General features: G+C 37.0%; 1 protein-coding gene across 2 annotated transcripts in view; it reads left to right on the forward strand.

Moving 5' to 3' along the window:
- The window catches only part of LOC105211671 (protein dead ringer), a 62784-nt gene that overhangs the window by 12342 nt on the left and 28177 nt on the right, over nucleotides 1-22265 (forward strand). For both annotated transcript variants that reach the window (XM_011183230.3, XM_011183231.3), the window contains exons 2-5: nucleotides 12078-12382; nucleotides 12489-12639; nucleotides 13034-13472; nucleotides 13592-13692. In XM_011183230.3, coding sequence (XP_011181532.2) covers nucleotides 12078-12382; nucleotides 12489-12639; nucleotides 13034-13472; nucleotides 13592-13692 — 996 coding nt within the window. The remainder of the gene's footprint in view (nucleotides 1-12077; nucleotides 12383-12488; nucleotides 12640-13033; nucleotides 13473-13591; nucleotides 13693-22265) is intronic.

The raw sequence follows: 22265 nt of genomic DNA on the forward strand, positions 1-22265 counted from the left end.
GGAGTGGTGGACCATTGGCCCTTCTTTTTGCCACTAGAACCACTATTTATTTTCAGCTATAATGAACGCTAAAGAGAGATGCTAGGAAATTTTATAGGCCGGAATTCGGAATGCCACTCAGTAATTAATGAATATCGTGGAACATAGGGCCTCATTGAAGTATCCAATGTACTCATACCTAAAATGTTAACTGTATTAAAATTGCACCTTCAAAGTCTAAGACAACTGCCGTCTAGAGATCTGAGAAAAACTAGGTAAAGCTGTGTAGTGCCTTTAAGGCGGAGTAGAGTTTAATAATAAAGTATATTTGAAAAAAAATTAAATTTTCATGAAACCTTGAAATCGCTGTACATATAATAAAGACTTGTTATTGTATACACAACTGATAGAAATTGCATTCCCTAGTTCCTTGTATTAAAAACATCTTTACATCTTTAGGTTTTGGGTATTACCCATATTTTATAAACCCAAATAAAGATATAAGTAAATATATACCAACAAATACACATACATATGTATATATGTACATATATATTTAAATATATGTGCAATAATGTGTACACATTTTATTTATTTTTTTTTGTGTTCTCAAATCACCAAAAAATTTCCATACACCACTAACATCCAAAATCTCATAAAATACTTGAGCATATTATTATTGTATTTTTGTGAAAATTTACGACTAATCCAATGCACATTAAACCAACAACAATAAAAACAAAAATATATAACCATAAAATAAGTTGAAGAACTCAATCTGTTTTCGATATGCTTCAAAACAATGCCGCCAAACAAAGGACAATGTGTCAGGCCCAGTTTGCGATATCTGCTGCTTGTTAAACTACGCACACAGACACATACATACACTAACAAACATATGTTTAAGCGTGTAAGCAGTTGATCCTTGCGGCTAAAAGTGGAAAAACACACACAAATTTAATACACTAGTCCAGCTATTATTTTTGTTGTTGTAATTCTTGGAAAATCAAATGATCCTTCACAGTGTAATAATATGCATATAACTAACACAGATTTACAAACATACATACATTGGCTTTATATATGTATGAGTGTGTTTGGTGTTGTTGTCACCGGCGACGAATGCGCATAATCTCTTATCCTTCAAGCATAATGCGATGATCCTGATCCTGTTGGCACGTTGCGCCTGCGTGCACAATCAAACTATATTCATTGACATGTATAATGAAGAGAAATCAGCATTTGATTGTCATTTGTCTGGCTGGCAGGCTGGCGCACAGGCGGGTCGCTGCAAAATGGCGACAAAGCCATGGATGTGTGTATGTGTGTTTTATGAATAAATAAGCATATAAAGTAACATCGTTGCGATGTGGTTGATTCTGCGACTGCCGTTTTGCAAACAGCAACTCTAGAAGACAAAGCGGAAGACATAAGGAAAAATCTGGACACTGAAAGGACATCAACTTTTAGTACCTAAATTGAAAATAAGAATATATATACATATATGAACACTATCTAAATAAGTCGCCTATCTTGTATTAGCGCGCCAACTAGCTGCGTCTGCGCATTGCCCTTGCTGTAACCTACCTTGGTGCGGTCCTTTCATTACACACAAATAAATATTTTGCTGCTATTTTCGGTAGTAAGCGATTTTCCTCGCTTATATTACAGACAATGTCTCAATAGTTTTATATGGAATTTCCTTTTTCTGCATTTATTATCGCCTAAAATGTCGTTGCTCGTACTTTCCTGTGAGTACCGTATTTAATTGCTGTTCTTAGTAAGCAGTGCTATGACAATTATGCATCTACAAATGTTCAGAATTGATTTTCAAAATTTTATGAGCACTTTCTCGATTTTCAATATCGTATTTTGTTCGAAAATTTGTAGTTTTTCGTGGAAAAAGTAATTTATGCTGTGATTAGAGACATATTTATTTAAGTAGTTCGACGAGTAATAAAAGTCACAAATTTTTATTGGTTACATAAGTGAGTATATGTACATACATATATAATATAAGTAAATATTTATCTTTCATAGACATGTTTTAATATATGTATAGGGAAAGGAATATATAGGGCGAGGAACAGGCAGAAAAGCACCCCAAAGTTATTAAAAATGAAGGAACAAAATATATGAGTTGGTATATAATACTTTATAAATTCTTTGGTAGTATAGTTTAAATTGCAGTAACTGTGCAAAGTTTCGCTCCGATATCTTGCTGGTGCTTAATTTTTATACTCTCGCAACAAAGTTAATAAAGAGAGTATTATAGTTGTTTGTGTCACCAAAAACGGAAAGAGTTAGATATGGGATTATATATATATAAATGACCAGGAGGACGAGTGAAGCTGAAATCCAGATGTCTGTCCGTCCGTCTATCTGTGCAAGCGATAGCTTGAGTAAAAATTGAGATATCTTAATGAACACATGTTCCTTGGGACCGTGAGAGGGTTGCTTTCGAAAATTGGCAAAATCGGACCACTGCTGCGCCCACAAAATGGCGAAAACCAAAAACACATAAAGTGTCATAACTAAGCCATAAATAAAGTAATAAAAGTAAAATTTGGAATAAAGGATCGCACTAGGAAGGGGCATATTTATGTGTAATTTTTTTGGTGAAGTGGGCGTGGGGCCCTAAATCGGTTATTTGTATATATCTCGCAAACCAATGAAGCTATATAAACCAAACTTTCTGCAGTCGATTCTCTTACGTACCCCATCACACATCATGAAAATAGTTGAAATCGGATAATATCCACGCCCACCTCCCATACAAAGGTTAGGTTGAAAATTGCTAAAAGTACGTTAACTCACTAACGAAAAACGTCAGACACACTAAATTTTACAGAAGAAATAGCAGAAGGGAGCTGCACACAGATTTTTTTTACAAAATGGGAAATGGGCGTGGCATCGTCCACTTATGGGTCAAAAACCATATCTCAGGAACTACTCGACAGATTTCAATGAAATTCGGTATATAATATTTTCTTGACACCCTGATAACACGGACAAAAAATGGGCAATCGGTTCACAATCACGCCTACTTCCCATATAAATCAATTTAGAATTCCATCTTATTCCTTCACTTTATAATATATACATAAGGAACTAATGAAGATAGCGGAAAACTTATTTGTGTAAAGTATCATCTCATATCATCTCTGGCTTCATTTGTGAAAAATTTGTCGAAAAAGGACTATAACTTTTCAAGGCCCCAGATATCGAACACGTTGAACTCAGCGCCAAAGGGTAAATTTTAACCGAAAGTATGGGTAAATCTCTTGATAATTTTATGTAATTCAGAGAAATTATTTTCTTCTAATAGAGTTCTAGTCCAAAACATCTCCTAGCTCCCATATACCTATAATTAGATTTTTAAAAACTACGGTGGGCTTTATTCCGCATATGTATATGTATTGATTAATATTTAAGCAAAATTAAGTGAGCGTATAGTCTTGGATATTGTGCATCTTGCTGGTGAAAATGAATGAAATCGGTTCTGGAATTACCTATGACCATTTTCGTTATTCTATTAAACTTTATGCCGAATTTATGGGTAAATTTGTGTGTTATCTTAATAAAATTTCTTCAATAAGTTGCGAGAGTTGTACCCGAACTTAACCCTTTTTTACTTGTTTTAGGTATATATTTTAAAGTGAACGAATGAGATGTAATTCACAATTGTGTTATATGGGAAGTAATCGTAGTCGTATAGCATCATTGAGATGCCAAGTATATGGTTCGAACCGAATTTGGTTGAAATTGGTCTAGTAGTTTCTGAGATATGATTTTTTACCAGAAAGTGGGCGACGCCTTGCCTATTTTCCATTTCTTGTAGCGATCTGAGTGCAGCTGCTGCGCAAGTTGGTGCTAGAGTGTAATAAACTTGTATTTATTATGAATAATATTAAAAGGTAAAGAAGGTTATAAAACCTTGTTTCTGTAGAAAACATCTTAATCTTAATATTTTTAATTTGCTAAAAAATTAAGATTCTAAGTTGTAAGTGATATTAAACGTGAGAAATAAAAGTTTTCTGTAGTTAAACAATAGTTATATTATCACAATGAAAGCCAAAAAAAGTCTACAATGTAGTTCAAAGAAAATTCTCAAACAATTAGCAAACAAAATCGCATATAAATTTCAACCGCGTAATGGATTTTCTAATTAAAATAAAATTAAATTAAATGAAGAAAAATGCTACGACATTTCGCGGTACTATTAAATGCTTACGCAACACAATCTTTGTAATTAGTACAAAATAGTAAATTATTTTATTTATGCCGGCGTGCATTTTGGTGATAAAATGTCAACGCGATAAAGTGCAAGCATACACACATGCATAGAAATGCATGAATTTTTATACCGTAATATTACATGTGGGCGATTAGAAGAGACCCAGTAGGAAATTTTTGCTGAAATTACATACTGGTAGGCAATATTGACTTGCATGCAATTGGTGTGCCAACAGGTGCGCTCATTTACATACATACATTCATAGCATATATTTATGTAGATGTATGCACTCACTTGTGTCATGTGCTACGAATATGTCGATAAAATTGAAATAGTAAATTTTCATTAATATTAAAAGTCATTAAAGCGCGTTGCCTGCCTGCCTGCCTGCCTTATCGCCTACATACTCATGAGCGGCGCAACGCCGCCGGCCAACGAATAGCCCCAAAACGAAATGCATTGCACCAATACAAGCGAACGCTAAGTTGTGTGAGCGCCAATCGCTATTGAGGTAGCAATAAATTTGTGTGTGTGTGTTTATCGCATTGCTTTTGGCACAAATGATAATAAAAGTTTCATGTAAATTAAAATTTTCACGTTGCGAGCGACACAAATACACGCACACACACAGAGTGGCGTTCGTACGCGCCAGTGATTGCGAAGCAAATTATTTTTAAGTTTATTTGTTGAAAAAAAAAAATTGTTTCTTAATAAATTAAAATAAAAGGAAGAAATGAATTCATGTCGTCGCAGTGCAATTACTTAGTTGTATACAAACGTACATATGTATGTATATGTATCTATATGTAAGTGTGTGCATTAACATTTGTATGGCTTGTAGCTACAATGCTTTACATTATTGCAATATATACATATGTACATATGTACGAGTATGTAAGTTAGAATTGTTTCACGATGTTAATAATTGAATTGCGATAAAATCAATTATTTATTTCTATGTAGATATGCATAATTATATATGTTTGCACTTTCAATTAAGTGTGTAGGTAAATAAATCAATATAATTTTCCGGCTCCAGTCACACAATCGCATGATTCCGTAGAAAATACTATAAAGGAATTTATTCCATTATAATTATAGTGTGATGAAAAAATAGCGTGATAAATTCCTATTTCTGATTTGTTTGATTTTTAATGTTATTTTTGTGACCATAAAAAATTATTGATTGCAATTACGCACAGTAATTTCTAATAGCTAATAGCTCGGCTATAACCGCGTAAGCGGTTTCTACGCCAGTTAAGAAGTTAAGAATTTCTAATAGCATGTTCGTTCATATCATTTTTAACTCGAAAACAATATTATTAATGCGATATAAACTTCTATGGGAAATATAAATTATAAATTGTTCTCAATATAATATCATCATTATTAATTTTTCTAAGTTTTCAATCTTACATTTTTGGCAATAACATAGAATTTATGCATATATTATAAAGTGAAGGATTCAGATGGAATTCAATATTGAGTAAAAGGGAAAATGGCATGGTTGTAACCCATTTTTTTACTCAACACGTGTCATCAGGGTATCAAGAAAATATTATATACCGAATTTCATTGAATAGTGAGTTAACACACGTTTAGTAATTTTCAACCTAATCTTTGTATGGGAGGTGGGCGTGGTTATTATTCGATTTCTTTCATTTTTGGACTGTATTAAGAAGTGGCTAAGAGAAACGACTGCAGAAAGTTTATATGTTTATATTTTTTGTTGTGCGAGATATATACAAAAAACCTATTTAAGGGCGGGGCAACGCCCACCTCCACAAAAAATACATCTAAATTTGGCCTTTCTAGAACGATCCGGTGTACCAAATTTTACTTTTATAACTTTATTTATGGCTTAGTTATGACACTTTATGTGTTTTCAGTTTTCGCCATTTTGTTGGCCAGGCAGTGGTCCGATTTTGCCCATTTTCGAAAGCCTCTCACAGTCCCAAGAAGCATGTGTGCCAAGTTTCGTCAAGATATCTCAATTTTTACTCAAGTTACAGCGTCCACAGATGGACAGACGGACGGGCGGACAGACATCTGGATTTCAAATCTACTCGTTACCCTGATAACTTTGGTATATATGACTCTATATCTAATCTTTTAGATTTAGGTATTACAAAAAACCGTTATGTGAACAAAACTATTATACTCTCTTAGCAACCTTGTTGCGAGAAAAACAATTAACAAAACATAGAACAAAATTGCCAAAAATAGGACGAGCATTTCAGAATTGGTGATACATTTAAACCTAATGAAACTCATTATCTCACCGCCTTAATATGACATCTCAACATCCTAATTGTCTCTCATGTATTCAAGCTATATAAAGACCTCAAACATAACGAGTGACGAATCGAAGATATAAACCTCAGGTTTCACATAAATATTATGCAACGTGTATGAGATGACTATTAGGTTGATCTAAATATGAACCTATGTAGACATATCCCATTTGCTATATCAATGATTTGGACCGAACCAAATGATCTTGTAAGTAATCAAGTGACAAAAGCTAGTTTAACTTAGTCCCAACACTACACAGTATCCAAACTTCGGTCTTCGGTCAAAACAGATCCATACTACATAGTGCTGAACTGCCTCTGACAAAGCCTCCAAATCAGAATCCTGATTACTGATGGATTTGGAGGATTGATCCGGAACTTTGGAAAAATGGAGATGATTTTTTTTTTTTCAATCATATATTATTGTTTAGTGGTCTTGGTACATTCAGCATGAGTTATATGAGTTTTCATGTGACAAAAAAGTTAACATTTTGTTAACCAGTGTTATTTCATCATTTGATTTTTAAAATTAAAATTAATATTTATTTTAAAAATTGGAAAAAGAAAAAAATACGAAATAATCGTCTTTCTTGTTTGAAATAGTTAAAATATTTTATTGTTATCATATGCAACTCCATTTCAGACTCCACCTGCATTGTTGTTACCAACAACACGACAGTTGTTAAACACCTAATCAGTTAAGCACCGCCCGATTCTGTGCTCGTTTTTAATTTTTTCATAGCAATTCTGCAGCTCAAATGATATATCATATTTTGTTGTTGTTGCAGACTTCATACTTTATTATTTGTTGTTGTTGCTTTTTGAAGGGCAATTCGCCATTGTCGTCACAACACGTCAAGGTGGTTTCGCTCTTGCGTTGTGGCGCGCAGAATTTCTGATAATAATATTACACTAGCACTAGAACTAAGGGCTAACAGCCAGCCACCAACAGTAAGCGAGTGCCAAAAGCCACTAAGCTAGTCGAAATGCAACACACAGCGATCGATGAACAATCAGTCAACCAGTCAACCGGTCAGCTAGACTGCCATTCAGCCGTCACCAAAAGAACGCTGTTGCACTTGTTATTCACGATCGGCGCAACGACTGAACGGTAGTTAACGCTTGGCTGCAGCAGCTACTTTGTCTGCTTTAGTTCGCAATATGTGCGCGAAACTTCAAAGCATTCGTCAACATATTCGAAAAATATTCAAAAGCTGCAGAGTTGCATTGGCAGCGGAGAGCCGGTAAAGCACAGTACGGCACGGCGGAAGGTGTCGATATCGATCGGTTGGTTAGTCAGATGCTCAGTCGTTCGCTTGCTCGCTATTATTGGCATTTAGCACATGTTGAGCCAAAATCAACGCAGCTGCTGCACGATACTGTTGGTATTGTTGTTGTTATTTTCATATTGCTAGCCATGCAGCAAAAGGCGGTGGTTGATCTGCCCAACAGGCTCTAAATGCCAAATGCCATTAATGCGCTAACCGGCATTGTTGTTGCTGTTGTTGGCTTGTTCGCCGAATACTTCTCTTATGCATTTTTCAGTATTTAAATTGAAAATTCCCAATTTGCAATAGTCACAGTTGCGCTTAATTTGCACCTCTCTGCACTTCAAGCATAAATGGGCGAAAATAAAAACATTACAAAACAACAACAACGATGCAAACGACTGCAGCAAGCGCAGCAACATAAAGCGCAATGCCAACAACAACAATGTGAGTAATATAAGCACGGCAACCATGTCGACTGGTCAACTTGTCGACCAACAAGGTATGCACAACACATAGACAGATAGCGCAGGCGCAACAACTTGCAACAAAACCAAGTAAGCCATAGAAAATGGTTAAACAAAGAGTTTCCAAATCGACTTTTCTTAGACGGTAATACGAGATTATTATATACCGAATTTGATTGATATCGGTTAAATAACTTGTGAGTTTCAAAATATCATCTATAGCTGGCAATTACTTCGTCTATAATTTGTAATGTATCCATTTGGAGGTTATCTTTTAACCCGATAGTCGAAGATTATGAAATCAATTCATTTTGACATCCTATTCATGTTGATGCATCACTTACTCTTCAGCAACATGTTGCCAGAGTTCAAATTCATTAAATTATTTTATTAAACAACGGTGAAATTAATATAGCGAAAGCTTTTCACTTTTGGTTTATTGGGTTATAAATTAGGTATCATTGTGCGCGCTCTGATCATTCCAACTTCACACATTTCCATATGGTTCCACTAATATGTCTGTATAGATTTATATATCTAACTATGAATCCATATACGTATGTATACTAGTCTCTGTAGCTCAAAGGATGTGTGGAGCTGCTAAGTGGTTGCGATGTGATCAACAAATTTGAACTATCAACACATTGCAACATTCATACATCCAAAGCAATATTCACACATGTATAGCAACATTTGTAATAAGCAGCGATAGTAGCTGTAGTAGCAAAGGAGCATCTCAGAGCGCAGCGATCGATATTTCGTACATCCAAATCCAAAGCGCATCGTTTATCTTTGCAACGCTTTATATACAACATACATGATATATGTATGTAAAGAACTTGGCTCATCAACCAGCTAACATTGATTAGCAGTAAGTTTATAGCAGCCGCTGCAGACGCAGACGTTGCCGAGGTGAGCATGGAAGGTAGCGGCAATAAGCTAATAAGTTGATTGTTCGCTTTGCTGTCGGCTTGGAGCCGGTTGTTGTGGTTGTTGTCGCTAGTTCATTTGCTGCTCGGAAATTTTCATGCTGTTGCTTGAGCGAAGAGCTGGTGTTGCAAATTATTATTTTTTTTTTGCATAGTACTTGTCTCGCTGCATGGAAATTGAAATAGCGATAATGATTTATATTTCAAATCAATTGATTTAATGGTTTTAAGCAGAAAAAATGCAAATTTTGTAGTCGAGAATATGTGTGATATGAAATGTGTTATTGTTTTTGATAGGAATTCATCATACACACCTTGTTTTTTAGTTGATTGTTAATTAGATTGAATTTTTTGTGCTGCTAACAAATTAATTCTTGACATACTTGCAATTTTTTATTACAATGTTAGTGGTGATTAAAAATTAATTTTATTTTGGAATTTTGGCAAAAAAAAAAAAAAGAATGGTGAATAATTGCATTTAGTGCAAAATCTTGACTACAAATAAACTTAAAAGGAATTTTAATTATTAATTAATTACGTTGTTAATATTTTTCTGCTCTTGTACTTTGTTTGGTACACAGAAATCCACAAACAAATCAATTTTAATGCTTAGAAAAATAAGTTTGCTCAATAGAAGCAACTTTAATAATACAAATAAAATGGAAAAGAAGCTTTGGTCTGATTATGTAGTTTAAAAACAGAGTACTGAAAACACATAATCTTTTAAAATAATATCAAGGAATAAAAGGCACTTCACAAGAAAAAGTAATGCAATGTCTTCTTCCCTGCTCATATACGCTATCAGCCATTTGGATAGATATCCGACAAAACATAATCCCACTTCGGAGAACTAACCTACAAAGATTGTTTTAACGACTCTAGAGACGCGCTGCAGATTGAGATATCATAAACAATAAAGACTTTTTTTAATAGAAAAACGAATTTCGGGCCCTCATATGTACGTTTCTCCTTAACCTATTTCCCAATTTCTATCCATTATTCTCCAAATAAGTCTTATAATTGTTGGATCGGATGTTTTCATCCGTTTCATTCGATATATTTCAAACGAATCCTCAGTTTTGATATGAGAAATCCAAGTGAGTTTTGTTTATTGTGAAGATATTTCAAGAAATATTTCTGCAATTTCAAGTTTCCAGGTTATCAATGCTAGGGTTAGTATTTTCAATTAATATTGACTACGATCTTAGATCATCCAACCCCTCCTATCATCATAATGATTGACTCTAAAGCAAATAAAAGATAAAGGTTGACCTGGCGGTATTATTATATTAAATTATTGGCTTAATTATGAAGGCATTTAGATTTTCAGAGAAAAAAATTGCAACAAATTCTGTCACTTTTATAAATATTGATGCCCCTTGTTAATTAGAAAGAGTTTAATGATTATTTAACCCCCAAATATTCAATAAAGTCATTAAGATATAGAAGTATGTACTAAAATAATTCGTAATTCAAAATTCCATGCATGCATATGATGATTGACGAGAGAAGAGAAACAGTGCGCGTGACATTATACAACATAAGTCCAACTAGTTAGTATCGAGCGGGACACATTTAGCATGTTGTAAGCAAGCATTATTTAGACAGCGTCTGTGCTGAGTTCAATGTACGCTAAATGAATTTGGCACAAGTTCTTGAAATATGAAGCAACTAATAATAAGCAACAGACAGACTTCGCAAAAGAGTCGACGGCGAGTAGAAGGCAAACTCATTAAGCGCCGTTGCTTGTGACGCGGTTCCCCTATTTCAATGGGTAAATATCATAACTAAATATTGCAATGGAAATAAATTCTTCAAGTATTAAGTTGTGATACCGAAACCGATTACTGATCCCGAAACACCGATTTCAAATTTTAAAACAAATTTTATAATTATTTATTTATATTTTGATATGTATACAAAAAATTTAGTTCAAAATTTTCGGGATCCCGAAATTGTTAATACTCAATCCCGAAATTTCGGGATCCCGAAAGTTCAATCACAAATAAAGCACACTCGTTAAATTGTCTCTTACAAACACAAATGCAAAGAGTGCTAGAATGTCACTCATAACTCATTAATGCTTTACCAATCCAACACAACAACGACAGCAACAATAGCAAAACAACGTGCTGCAGACCATTGACCGTTCGCACTCGTTGACGACGCTTGTTGATGATGATGCGGCTGCGCGACAATCTAAAATTGTTGGCAATTTATGCAAAAATCACGTTTGAATTCGATTATGTGAGGCAAATGCCATGTTATTTCATGTAAAAAGAATGCAACAAATTGTGGCAAACAAAATAATTTGCGTTAAAGTGTAATAAGAAATATGCATTTCGCTATAGTGACGCTTGAGCTCCGCACAGAGTTTATAACGCATGTTGCTTGTCGCCTCATAGCTGTGGCCCGTTGTTGTTGCATGTAGAATCAATGCTAAATGGTGTACATAACAACAACACTGCACTCGACTTGTCGCAGTGGGTTGCAAATGTTGATCGATCGTTTGTTGGAATCTATGCGACCTCAGTGCGCCTGGTGCGCTATGCGGACACAAAATCGCGCTCCTTCCCCCTCTCTTCCTGTTTATCCACAGTCTTCAGTTTTCCTCTAGCACTCACTTGGGTAGTGTCGTTCGATTTGTTTGCCATTCTAAGTGCTTCATTTGTTTTGTTGCAAGAAGTGTTCTCTTGCGCGTGTTTCATGTAAGCGCTTCTCGGTCTGAGCGTGTCTATGACTGTGTGTGTGTGTGTGTACTGGGACTTAATGTGTTTTCATGTTGCACCAAATGATTGCAATCAATTTAATAATCACTTTATGCCATTTGTTCTTAACTGCCTCTTCCTTTTCTTCTCAATATTTATTTTATTTAATTTTCCACATTTCTCTTCTCTTTGCAGTCTCGTGACATCGCATCGGACGATGATATACGCGATTGTGATTCGATCGATGGTGATCATCATGTAATTCGTGCAAAAGGCTTAAATGTCGCAACATTGAAACGCCAACACAGCAACAGCAATAACAGCAGCAACAACAAAAATAGAAATATACATAGCAATCATAAAAATAACAACAACAACAACAGCTCTAGTGCATTTGTTGGTGATATGAGTTTTGTTGGCAACGCCAGCAGTGTTAGAGTCGGTGTTGGCAGTGGCATGGGTGTGCGTAGTCCCGATCATCACGCTGATCTACAAATGAGGTAAATTAATTAAGTGCGAATTCTAGCAGTTTTTATCCCTTTGTCTTTACTTAGTTTTGAATATAACATGATTTTCGTTTCTCCCGCTTTGTTGTTGTATTTGCAGTCATCATCACCAATTTCCGACAAATCATCCGCTAAATGCGCTCGGTAATTTCATGGGCATTGGCGGTCTACATGGCATTCCAAATCTACAACACAACGATGTGCTGGAGAAGTTAAAGATGCAAGTTCGTGATATGAAAGTGGGTCTAATGGTGAGTGTGGTCTGAACATATATTGATAAATTTAATAGGTCAAATGTCGTAGATGAACCTGTGTCTTTGTGATCCAAGACATTTGCTAAAGAAGAACTGTTTCCGATACAAAAAGATCTTGTTAGGGTACCTTTCGCTTGGAATACTTGATATAAGAAGGAGGTTTTAAAGCCTTGTGAATTACTTTTTACCGTTTTAAAGACACGAATAAATTTTTCCGCTATATATAGAGTCTAGACCCCCGAAGAACATGTAGTTCTTTCTAGAGATACCATTTTAATCAAAATTAGGAATTCTTCTGACCGCTTTTTCCAAATATCCAATTTGCTTAAAACCCCCACACAAATATTATTACATATTATATTATATTGACTCTCTTCCTTCCATTTCGCAGGAACAAGATTACGCAGCTGCTGCGCATGCGGCTGCCTTTGGGCAAAATCTATTACCCACCAGCTTGAATCCCGCATTCTCAATGCCGCCCACGTCGATGGCTCAGTTCGAGCATCGCGCACAGAGCCTCGCTGCACAAGCGGGCGGTGGCGGCGGCGGCAATGGTGGTGGTGGTGGTGGTGGCGGTGTTATTGGTATCAATGCTGGCGTTGCCAATGGTAATTCACAAAATTCACAACACACCGGTGGCAATAATAATGTGGGCGTGAGCGGCGCGTCATGTTTGACGAATGGTGGCACCGGTTTGCTTGGCGGTGGCGCTAACGGCAGTGGCGGCGGCGGGCCGAGTATGGGCGGTAGTGGTGGTGGTGTTGGCGGTGGTAGCAGTGGTAACGGAGGTTTCTCATTCACCTCACCAACGGCGCCGAGCTCCAAGGATGGTAAGTAGGGGTTTTAAAGATTTTTTTTGTTAAATTTTGTGTAAAAAATAAAGAAATTCCAAGATTTTTATTATTCCCCATTTTTTAAATGTTATTTTTATTTTTTCAATTGATTCTAGTCAACCCTGCATCGAATTCTTCCACATCCAGCGAAGCTTCCAATTCTTCGCAGCAAAATAATGCCTGGAGCTTCGAAGAGCAATACAAGCAAGTTCGACAGGTGAGTTTTTTTTTTTAATAAATAAGAGCATAGCATAAAAATTAAGTATAATCGAAGTAATCTAAAAGTTCCAAGAATAAAGCCACGAACTCTATACTCTGATAGAAAGGTTGAGATTTTTGCAAAATAAGAGATTCAAAAAGTTAAATTCGGTCTGTTTTGCTGTATCAGTTGGATAAAACAATCCGAAAGTAATTTTAGGAATGTTGCTGAGGTGACATAAGTCGATCTATTTCAGTTACAGCGGTCCGACTGTCCTTATAATGAATCTCTCTTCTTTCTATCTCGAAAATTAGGATTGTATTATAGATTATAGGATAGGATAACCTCTATACCGCTATATATATTTTTAATAAATTTTTTGTCAAATATTATTTTATTTCTTATTGGTGGAGAGGGTTCTCTGTAGGAAATATCCTAAAACTAAATTCCAATTAAGAAACCTCCGTTTTTGCCTTTTATTTTCCCAATCTTCAATCACATAATAGACGATATGATGGTAGGTTACTTCGCCTGTCGTTCGTATTTAAGGTTAAAAATCTGAATATATCTTAAATTTTCTTTCATATTCACCAATTCAAAATTATTCCAAGAATTATAAGGTAAAATGCAAATTATTTGCACCTTCTAAAGCAGCTGCTGTCCACTTGCCGTGAACCGTGCAAAATTGCACAGTAGCTTACAACCTTCGGCACAATAAGAACAGATTATGTGAAAGGATAATGGCAAAGGTGAAACCGTTGCTAACTACAACTACTATGTATACTAGATACTAGCGCTTGCACTAATACCACCGACCACAGCGATATAGACGAAAAAGACTAACCGAACTATGTGTAACCGATAATCCACTTAATCCACCTACAAGAACATGAACCACACACACACACAAACACATAAATATAAAGGTATAGTTGAACAATGCCGATAGAGTACAAAAGTGCAACCAAATAAAATACTAACTAATAACTTAAGACCAAATAGCGGCTAACTAAAATGAAATGAATTTGAGGAAAACATAGAGAGAGAGGCTGTCAATATATACAGACATGTGCAAATATATGTTTGTATGTATCTAATAGTGTCCAAAAACTGGTTAGTTGCTCGTATCTCGTAATTCATCGCACTTTAGTATCTTGTATTAGGCTTACGAAGTACGAAAATGCACGAAATGAATGTTGGCGCGGGAGATTTCATATGTGTAGGCTTCTCAGACATACATACATATGTATATAGATACTAGAGGTTGCTCTGTGTAACGAATTTGTGTTTATGGCAAATAAAATATACCATTCGGGCGCAACGGTAATCGCACGAACTAACAAACAAATGAACTAAAAGACAATGCCGTGAGCTACAAATTAACCTCTAACGGCAACAACACATGATTAGTAGTTGGGTTAGTGGAGTTTAAGAAATGCAGTGAGTTAAGATTTCGGGATCCCGAGAGTGATTCATTTGGTTAGTGCAGATGAAGAAAACGAATGAATTCAGATTTCAGGATCTCGAGAATTATTAGTTTGGTTCGTGGAGATTATATATATATATTTGGCGTAGGAACCGCTTTAAGCGATTATAGCCGAATCCACCAGAGCGCGCCACTCATTCCTCCTTTTTGCTTTTTGGCGCCAATTGGAAACACCAAGTGAAGCCAGGTCACTTTGCACTTGGTCTTTCCACCGGAGTGGAGGTCGTCCTCTTCCGCGGCTTCCTCCAGCGGGTACTGCATCGAATACTTTCAGAGCTGGAGTGTTTTCTTCCATCCGTACAACATGACCTAGCCAGCGTAGCCGCTGTCTTTTTATTCGCTGAACTATGTCAATGTCGTCGTATAAATCGTACAGCTCATCGTTCCATCGCCTGCGGTATTCGCCGTTGCCAATGTTTAGAGGACCAAAAATCTTGCGCAAAACCTTTCTCTCGAAAACCCCAAGAGTCGTCTCATCGGATGTTGTCATCGTCCACGCTTCAGCGCCATACATCAGGACGGGAATAATGAGCGACTTATAGAGTTTGATTTTGGTTCGTCGAGAGAGGACTTTACTTTTCAATTGCCTACTCAGTCCAAAGTAGCACCTGTTGGCAAGAGTGATTCTGCGTTGGATTTCAAGGCTGACATTGTTGGTGTTGTTAATGCTGGTTCCCAGATAAACGAAATTATCTACAACTTCAAAGTTATGACTGTCAACAGTGACGTGGGAGCCAAGACGCGAATGCGCCGACTGTTTGTTTGATGACAGGAGATATTTCGTCTTGTCCTCATTCACCACCAGACCCATACGCTTCGCTTCTTTATCTAGTCTGGAAAACGCAGAACAAACGGCGCGGTTGTTGCTTCCGATGATATCAATATCATCGGCATACGCCAGGAGCTGTACACTCTTGTAGAAGATTGTACCCTCTCTATTTAGTTCTGCAGCTCGTATTATTTTTTCCAGCAATAGATTGAAGAAGTCGCACGATAGTGAGTCACCCTGTCTGAAGCCTCGTTTGGTATCGAACGGCTCGGAGAGGTCCTTCCCGATCCTGACGGAGCTTTTGGTGTTGCTCAACGTCAGCTTACATAGCCGTATTAGTTTTGCAGGGATACCAAATTCAGACATCGCGGCATAAAGGCAGCTCCTTTTCGTGCTATCGAAGGCAGCTTTAAAATCGATAAAAAGATGGTGAGTATCGATTCTTCTCTCTCGGGTCTTTTCCAAGATTTGGCGCATGGTGAATATCTGGTCCATTGTGGATTTTCCAGGTCTAAAGCCACACTGATAAGGTCCAATCAGTTCGTTGACGGTGGGCTTTAGTCTTTCACACAATACGCTCGACAAAACCTTATATGCGATATTGAGGAGACTTATACCACGGTAGTTGGCGCAGATTGTGGGGTCTCCCTTCTTATGGATTGGGCAGAGCACACTAAGATTCCAATCGTCAGGCATGCTTTCTTCCGACCATATTCTACAAAGAAGCTGATGCATGCACCTTATCAGTTCTTCGCCGCCGTATTTGAATAGCTCGGCCGGTAATCCATCGGCCCCCGCCGCTTTGTTGTTCTTCAAGCGGGTAATTGCTATTCGAATTTCTTCATGGTCGGGTATTGGAACATCTATTCCATCGTCATCGATTGGGGAATCGGGTTCGCCATCTCCTGGTGTTGTACTTTCACTGCCATTGAGCAGGTCGGAGAAGTGTTCCCTCCATAATCCCAGTGTGCTCTGGACATCCGCTACCAGATTACCTTCTCGGTCCCTACATGATAATGCTCCGGTCTTGAAACCTTCTGTTAATCGCCTCATCTTTTCATAAAATTTTCGAGCATTACCCATGTCGGCCAGCTTTTCAAGCTTTTCATACTCACGCATTTCGGCCTCTTTCTTTTTACGTCTGCAAATGCGTCTCGCTTCCCTCTTCAGTTCTCGATATCTATCCCACCCCGAACGTGTTGTGGTCGATCGCAACGTTGCGAGGTAGGCAGTCTGTTTTCTCTCCACTGCGGAACGACAATTCTCATCGTACCAACTGGTTTTTTGGCGTTGCCGTAGACCAATTGTTTCGGCTGCAGCGGTATGCAATGAGTTTGAGATGCCGTTCCACAGCTCCCTTATATCGAGATGCTGATGAGTGCTCTCAGAGAGCAGGAGTGCAAGTCGAGTAGAAAATCGTTCGGCTGTCGGTTGTGATTGCAGCTTTTCGACGGCGAACCTTCCTTGTGTTTGTTGACGGGCGTTCTTTGCTGCACAGAGGCGAGTGCGTATCTTTGCTGCTACTAGATAATGGTCCGAGTCAATGTTTGGTCCTCGGAGCGTACGCACGTCTAAAACACTGGAGACATGTCTTCCGTCTATCACAACGTGATCGATTTGGTTGCGCGTGTTTCGATCAGGGGACAGCCACGTTGCTTGATGAATTTTTTTATGCTGGAATCTGGTACTACAGACAACCATATTTCGGGCCCCAGCGAAGTCGATCAGCCTCAGGCCGTTTGGCGATGTTTCGTCATGGAGGCTGAATTTTCCGACTGTTGTGCCAAAGACACCTTCTTTACCCACCCTGGCGTTAAAATCGCCAAGCACGATTTTGACATCGTGGCGGGGGCAGCGCTCATAGGTGCGTTCTAGGCGCTCATAGAAAGCGTCTTTGGTCACATCGTCCTTCTCTTCCGTTGGGGCGTGGGCGCAAATCAGCGATATGTTGAAGAACCTCGCTTTTATGCGGATTGTGGCTAGACGTTCATCCACCGGGGTGAATGCCAGGACTCGGCGACGGAGTCTCTCTCCCACCACAAATCCAACACCAAATTTGCGCTCCTTTATATGGCCGCTGTAGTAGATGTCACAAGGACCCACCTTCTTCCGTCCTTGTCCCGTCCATCGCACTTCTTGGACGGCGGTGATGTCAGCCTTTAGTTGTATGAGGACATCAACCAGCTGGGCAGAGGCACCTTCCCAATTAAGAGTCCGGACATTCCAGGTGCATGCCCTCAAATCATGATCCTTAGTACGTTTGCAGGGGTCGTCATCAAAAGGGGGGTTTCTCATCCGAGGCTCGGTGTTTGTTTTCATTGGGGAGATTTTTTTATGTGGTGGGTCCCAAGCCCTACGCACAACCGCACAAGCGGGCTTCGCCTTCTCACTTTAGCTCGCCTCCAAACGGATGTCTGTTAGCTACCCAGGGGATACTTGGTCTAAAACCGGAAGTCGTGAGCTGCTTGAGTCATATGCAAAAGAATCGTTCCTGGCCACTCCCAAGTGAATGGCAATCAGAAACTTTCCTCACTTGCGTGAACTTCTACATATGACCCCATCCCCCAATCGTGGAGATTAGGAAAGATTGTATTCAGATTTCTGGATCCTGAGAATGATTAGTTAGATTTGTGGAGATGAAAAAATGGAATGAATTTCGGGACCCCGAGTATGATTAGTTTGGGTAGTGGAGATTAAGAACTTGCATGAATTTCGGTTTCGGAATCCCGAATATTGGAAATTTTATATCTCAGAAACAAGCTAAATTGTTATCCGACACCTAAAAAGTGTAAACAATTTTAATTTAACGGATTAATGTGAAAATGCAGTACCGAATTTCGGGATCCCGAAAAAAAATTTAGCTTCTTCACTAACATAAATTACTCGTTATGCATCCTTATAAAATCAAGTGTATTAAAAATAGATTTTTTTTTGTAATTCGGGATTCCGAATCAACCAAAAAGTTACATACTAAGATTAAAGCAAGACTTGCTGTTTAATCCAAAAATGTCACTCCCAAAATATGCTTTAAAATATATTTCAAACAAAATAAAAATTTCGGGATTCCGAATACACATTTTCGAAATCCCGAAAAACGGGTTTTATTTATTTTTCCAACTTTACCAGTTTTGCGTATTAAAACATACATTTCGTCATGTGATGTACACATAGATAGCAACTACAGATCCCACTTCTCGTCCCCGCACTATTATCTGACCGCGTATTTATAGGATTTTAATGTTAAAAATCTGTTCAAGTTCTCACACACGGCAATGAGTTGGCGAGTGGTAGTGGAATGGTGTTCAATTAAAAATCAACCGAACGCTTAAAGCAAACCGCATTATCCCCCTCCTCTTTAGTCAGTAAAATTACACTGAAGCCTCAATTGCAAGTCTGTCTAAATGAGTATGTGTGGGTGTAGGTGGTTGGTTGGATGAGCACACGCTACATTGATTACTTAATTAAGCACGGGTGCGAACATTAAACGCATTGGTGATTAATAGCAACTCATCAATTGGCAATTTAATTGAACTTGTGTGGGCTAATGCAGTTTATCAGAGTGTTTGGGTTGTGTGGGTGTGGATGTGGGTTGGTTTAAATTCAAGATTTTGCCGCGAAACGTAGAAATACAGACAGCTTGTAGATTTCATTTAACTTTCTTTCTTCAACGCTCTTCTTCACTCAACTGCTGCAAAACCTGATTGATTTCCCATCATTAATGTGTTGCTGAAAAATGTGCGCTCAATTTATTGCCAACTAAATTAGCTTCGTATCTCCTTCGTCGACACTCTTTTTCGTTAATTAATGTGCGTTTAACATGATTTTCCTTTAGATACTTATGTATATGATCCTTTTGTAGCATCATTTCTCAGCAAATGTCCACTTGAGATGCTGCCCTTTTATTTGGCGTGCAACATATGTTGACACCACCCGGCGTGCATATCCGGTCCCAGTGCAGCATCCCTTTAATGTCGCGCTAGTTAAGTGTACTTACAAGCGAGAATACATACATACACACATATGTAAATATCAACAGGCAGCTGTTTGGGCGCGTAAATAATATGTATGTGCATACTGGACATTGAAGTAGTGCTTAAAAATAAGTGCCTTCAGTTGAACCGGTTAGCAGTTTTTCTATGATTTCTTTAAGATTTCAAGCTATAAAAATTGGGAAGAAATTAGCGTGTGCATTGAGTTGGAATCAGATTTTTATGAAATGCTGTGAGAAAAAACATCTTGTAATATGATGGATTTTATAGAAACTTGTTTTTAATTACGGGTATTATATGATCTTCAAAATTTTTTAACCGCAAATTAGGGTTTTATTAAAAGTTTATTCTTCTTTTCATATTTTACGTAGACCTTACATTATAATTTTTCATATATAACGGTTCAATATTATCGGAAATTTCATAATTTTTCGTTATTTTTGAGTTTATAAAGGAATTTCATAAAATTTATCACAAGTAGTCGCAAGCAATGATACATTTTGAATGATATTGTCATAATGACCTCTATGCGACATGCCTTAACTGTCTTTATTCGGCACTAAAATTCGTATTTAGTATCTTTATACTTATACTATTTTATATCATAGCCTGTGAGACTCTAAAACTAATTTGTGATTTTTTAAGAATCACCCTAATACACATATATTTTCGAAATTATGGAACAGCGCTGATTATATCTTTCGCTTAATTTTTTATAATTTAAAATATGCAGTATATGCATAAGTATCAGACTGCATTAACACATTGCGTCCCAATTTGAACAAAAATTTCCAAAAATATGAATTTCAAGTAGACGAAACTAATTAATTAGTTTCCGAATGTGCACTTCGTGTAGCTATACTATAAAAATATTGAAATATTGCCTATCTGGAGTAATTTGTTTTTGTGAGATTTTGTTTTTTATTAAGTGTTGCAACTTATGTGACACATATGGCAACACTTCACTTTACACGAAATCAAAAAATTGCTAGACTTTCTAACGCCTTAGGTGGTCAGTTGAAGAGAAAGGAGAACACATAGTAATTAAAGTACACTGATGTAGCACATGTGAGCATAATTCGAATAAAAAGTTGTTTTCATTCTTTCAAAATTATTTTTTTTAGTGTTAGAAAATCATATTAAAAATAAATAAGAATTAAAATTTTATTAAAAAAAAAATTTATTTATTTAAATAATTATTATTTTATTAATTAAATTTTGTTTTTTTAAATTTACATTTTTGTTTTAATTAAATTTAAGATTTTCATTTTATATTTTTTGGAATTTAATTTAATTAATTTTTTTTTGTATTAAAATATTAATTTTTATATTTTTTGTAAATTAAATTTTCTAACTGAAGTGCCATTTAAACGCTTTTTACTCATGCTTAAAACTCGTATAAACATAATTATGCGCTGTGGCATGCACTTTTACACACATAAATATGCAATAAAACGTCTGGATGTCAAGACTATTATTAAATATTTTGAAGATGAAATTATTGCAAAAATTTCGCAGAATTTTCGCGTTTGCAATGCAAGTATAATTGAGTTAATTGCCAGCAACTACAAATTTTCGCAAACATTCATATTTTATGTGTTCCGCACGGCAACGCGCAGTCTGCTTGCAACAGTCACAATATACATATGTACATATATACATATGTATCTATGTATGTATGTAAGTATATGTGCATTGCAAACAAATGACTTATCAATCAAACTATTTTTAAGCAAATTATTGTTGGCATTTCCTGCCTTTACCCCAAAAATGTGTCGCTGGTGGCACATGCAACAGCGAAATATGCACCAATGCAATTGCATGCATGTAGATATGTATGTCGGTATGTAAGTGCTCGCTTATAAATATCTATAACGAAATTGCCGCTGTCTGCCACATTGTCTGTTGTCTGCTTTGTTGTATGTGGGCTCTACCGCTGCGCTGCCTCGGCTGTGGTTGCGGCTGCTCACTGTTGCCGAACGCCACGCCGCACATTCACTTCATGTTGCCCGCCATATTTGCCACCATTTTTTCGTATCTCAACAATCCGTATTTTTTTCACCATTTTTTGCAAAAACAATTTTTGCTGCCGCTTCTTCAGCAATCGCGCCTTGGCGAGTTTTCCGCTTCAGCAAGCGCGGTATGAGTGCCTTATTGCTGCTGGTATGTATGTGTGTGTTTGTATGCGCGCGAAAATGTGCTGATGAAGTAGTAACTTATTTTTGGTTGCCGCCTTTTTGAAGCGCGCACATATTTACCGCCAATAAGGGAGGGTATTTTAGTTTTTTATTTCTCATGTTTTATTATTTGTGAGCGATAAGATAAAGGCATGCCGTTGAGGTAGGAG

The sequence above is a fragment of the Zeugodacus cucurbitae genome, chromosome 6, assembly GCF_028554725.1.
Source record: "Zeugodacus cucurbitae isolate PBARC_wt_2022May chromosome 6, idZeuCucr1.2, whole genome shotgun sequence".
In the NCBI taxonomy this organism is placed as follows: Eukaryota; Metazoa; Arthropoda; class Insecta; order Diptera; family Tephritidae; genus Zeugodacus; species Zeugodacus cucurbitae.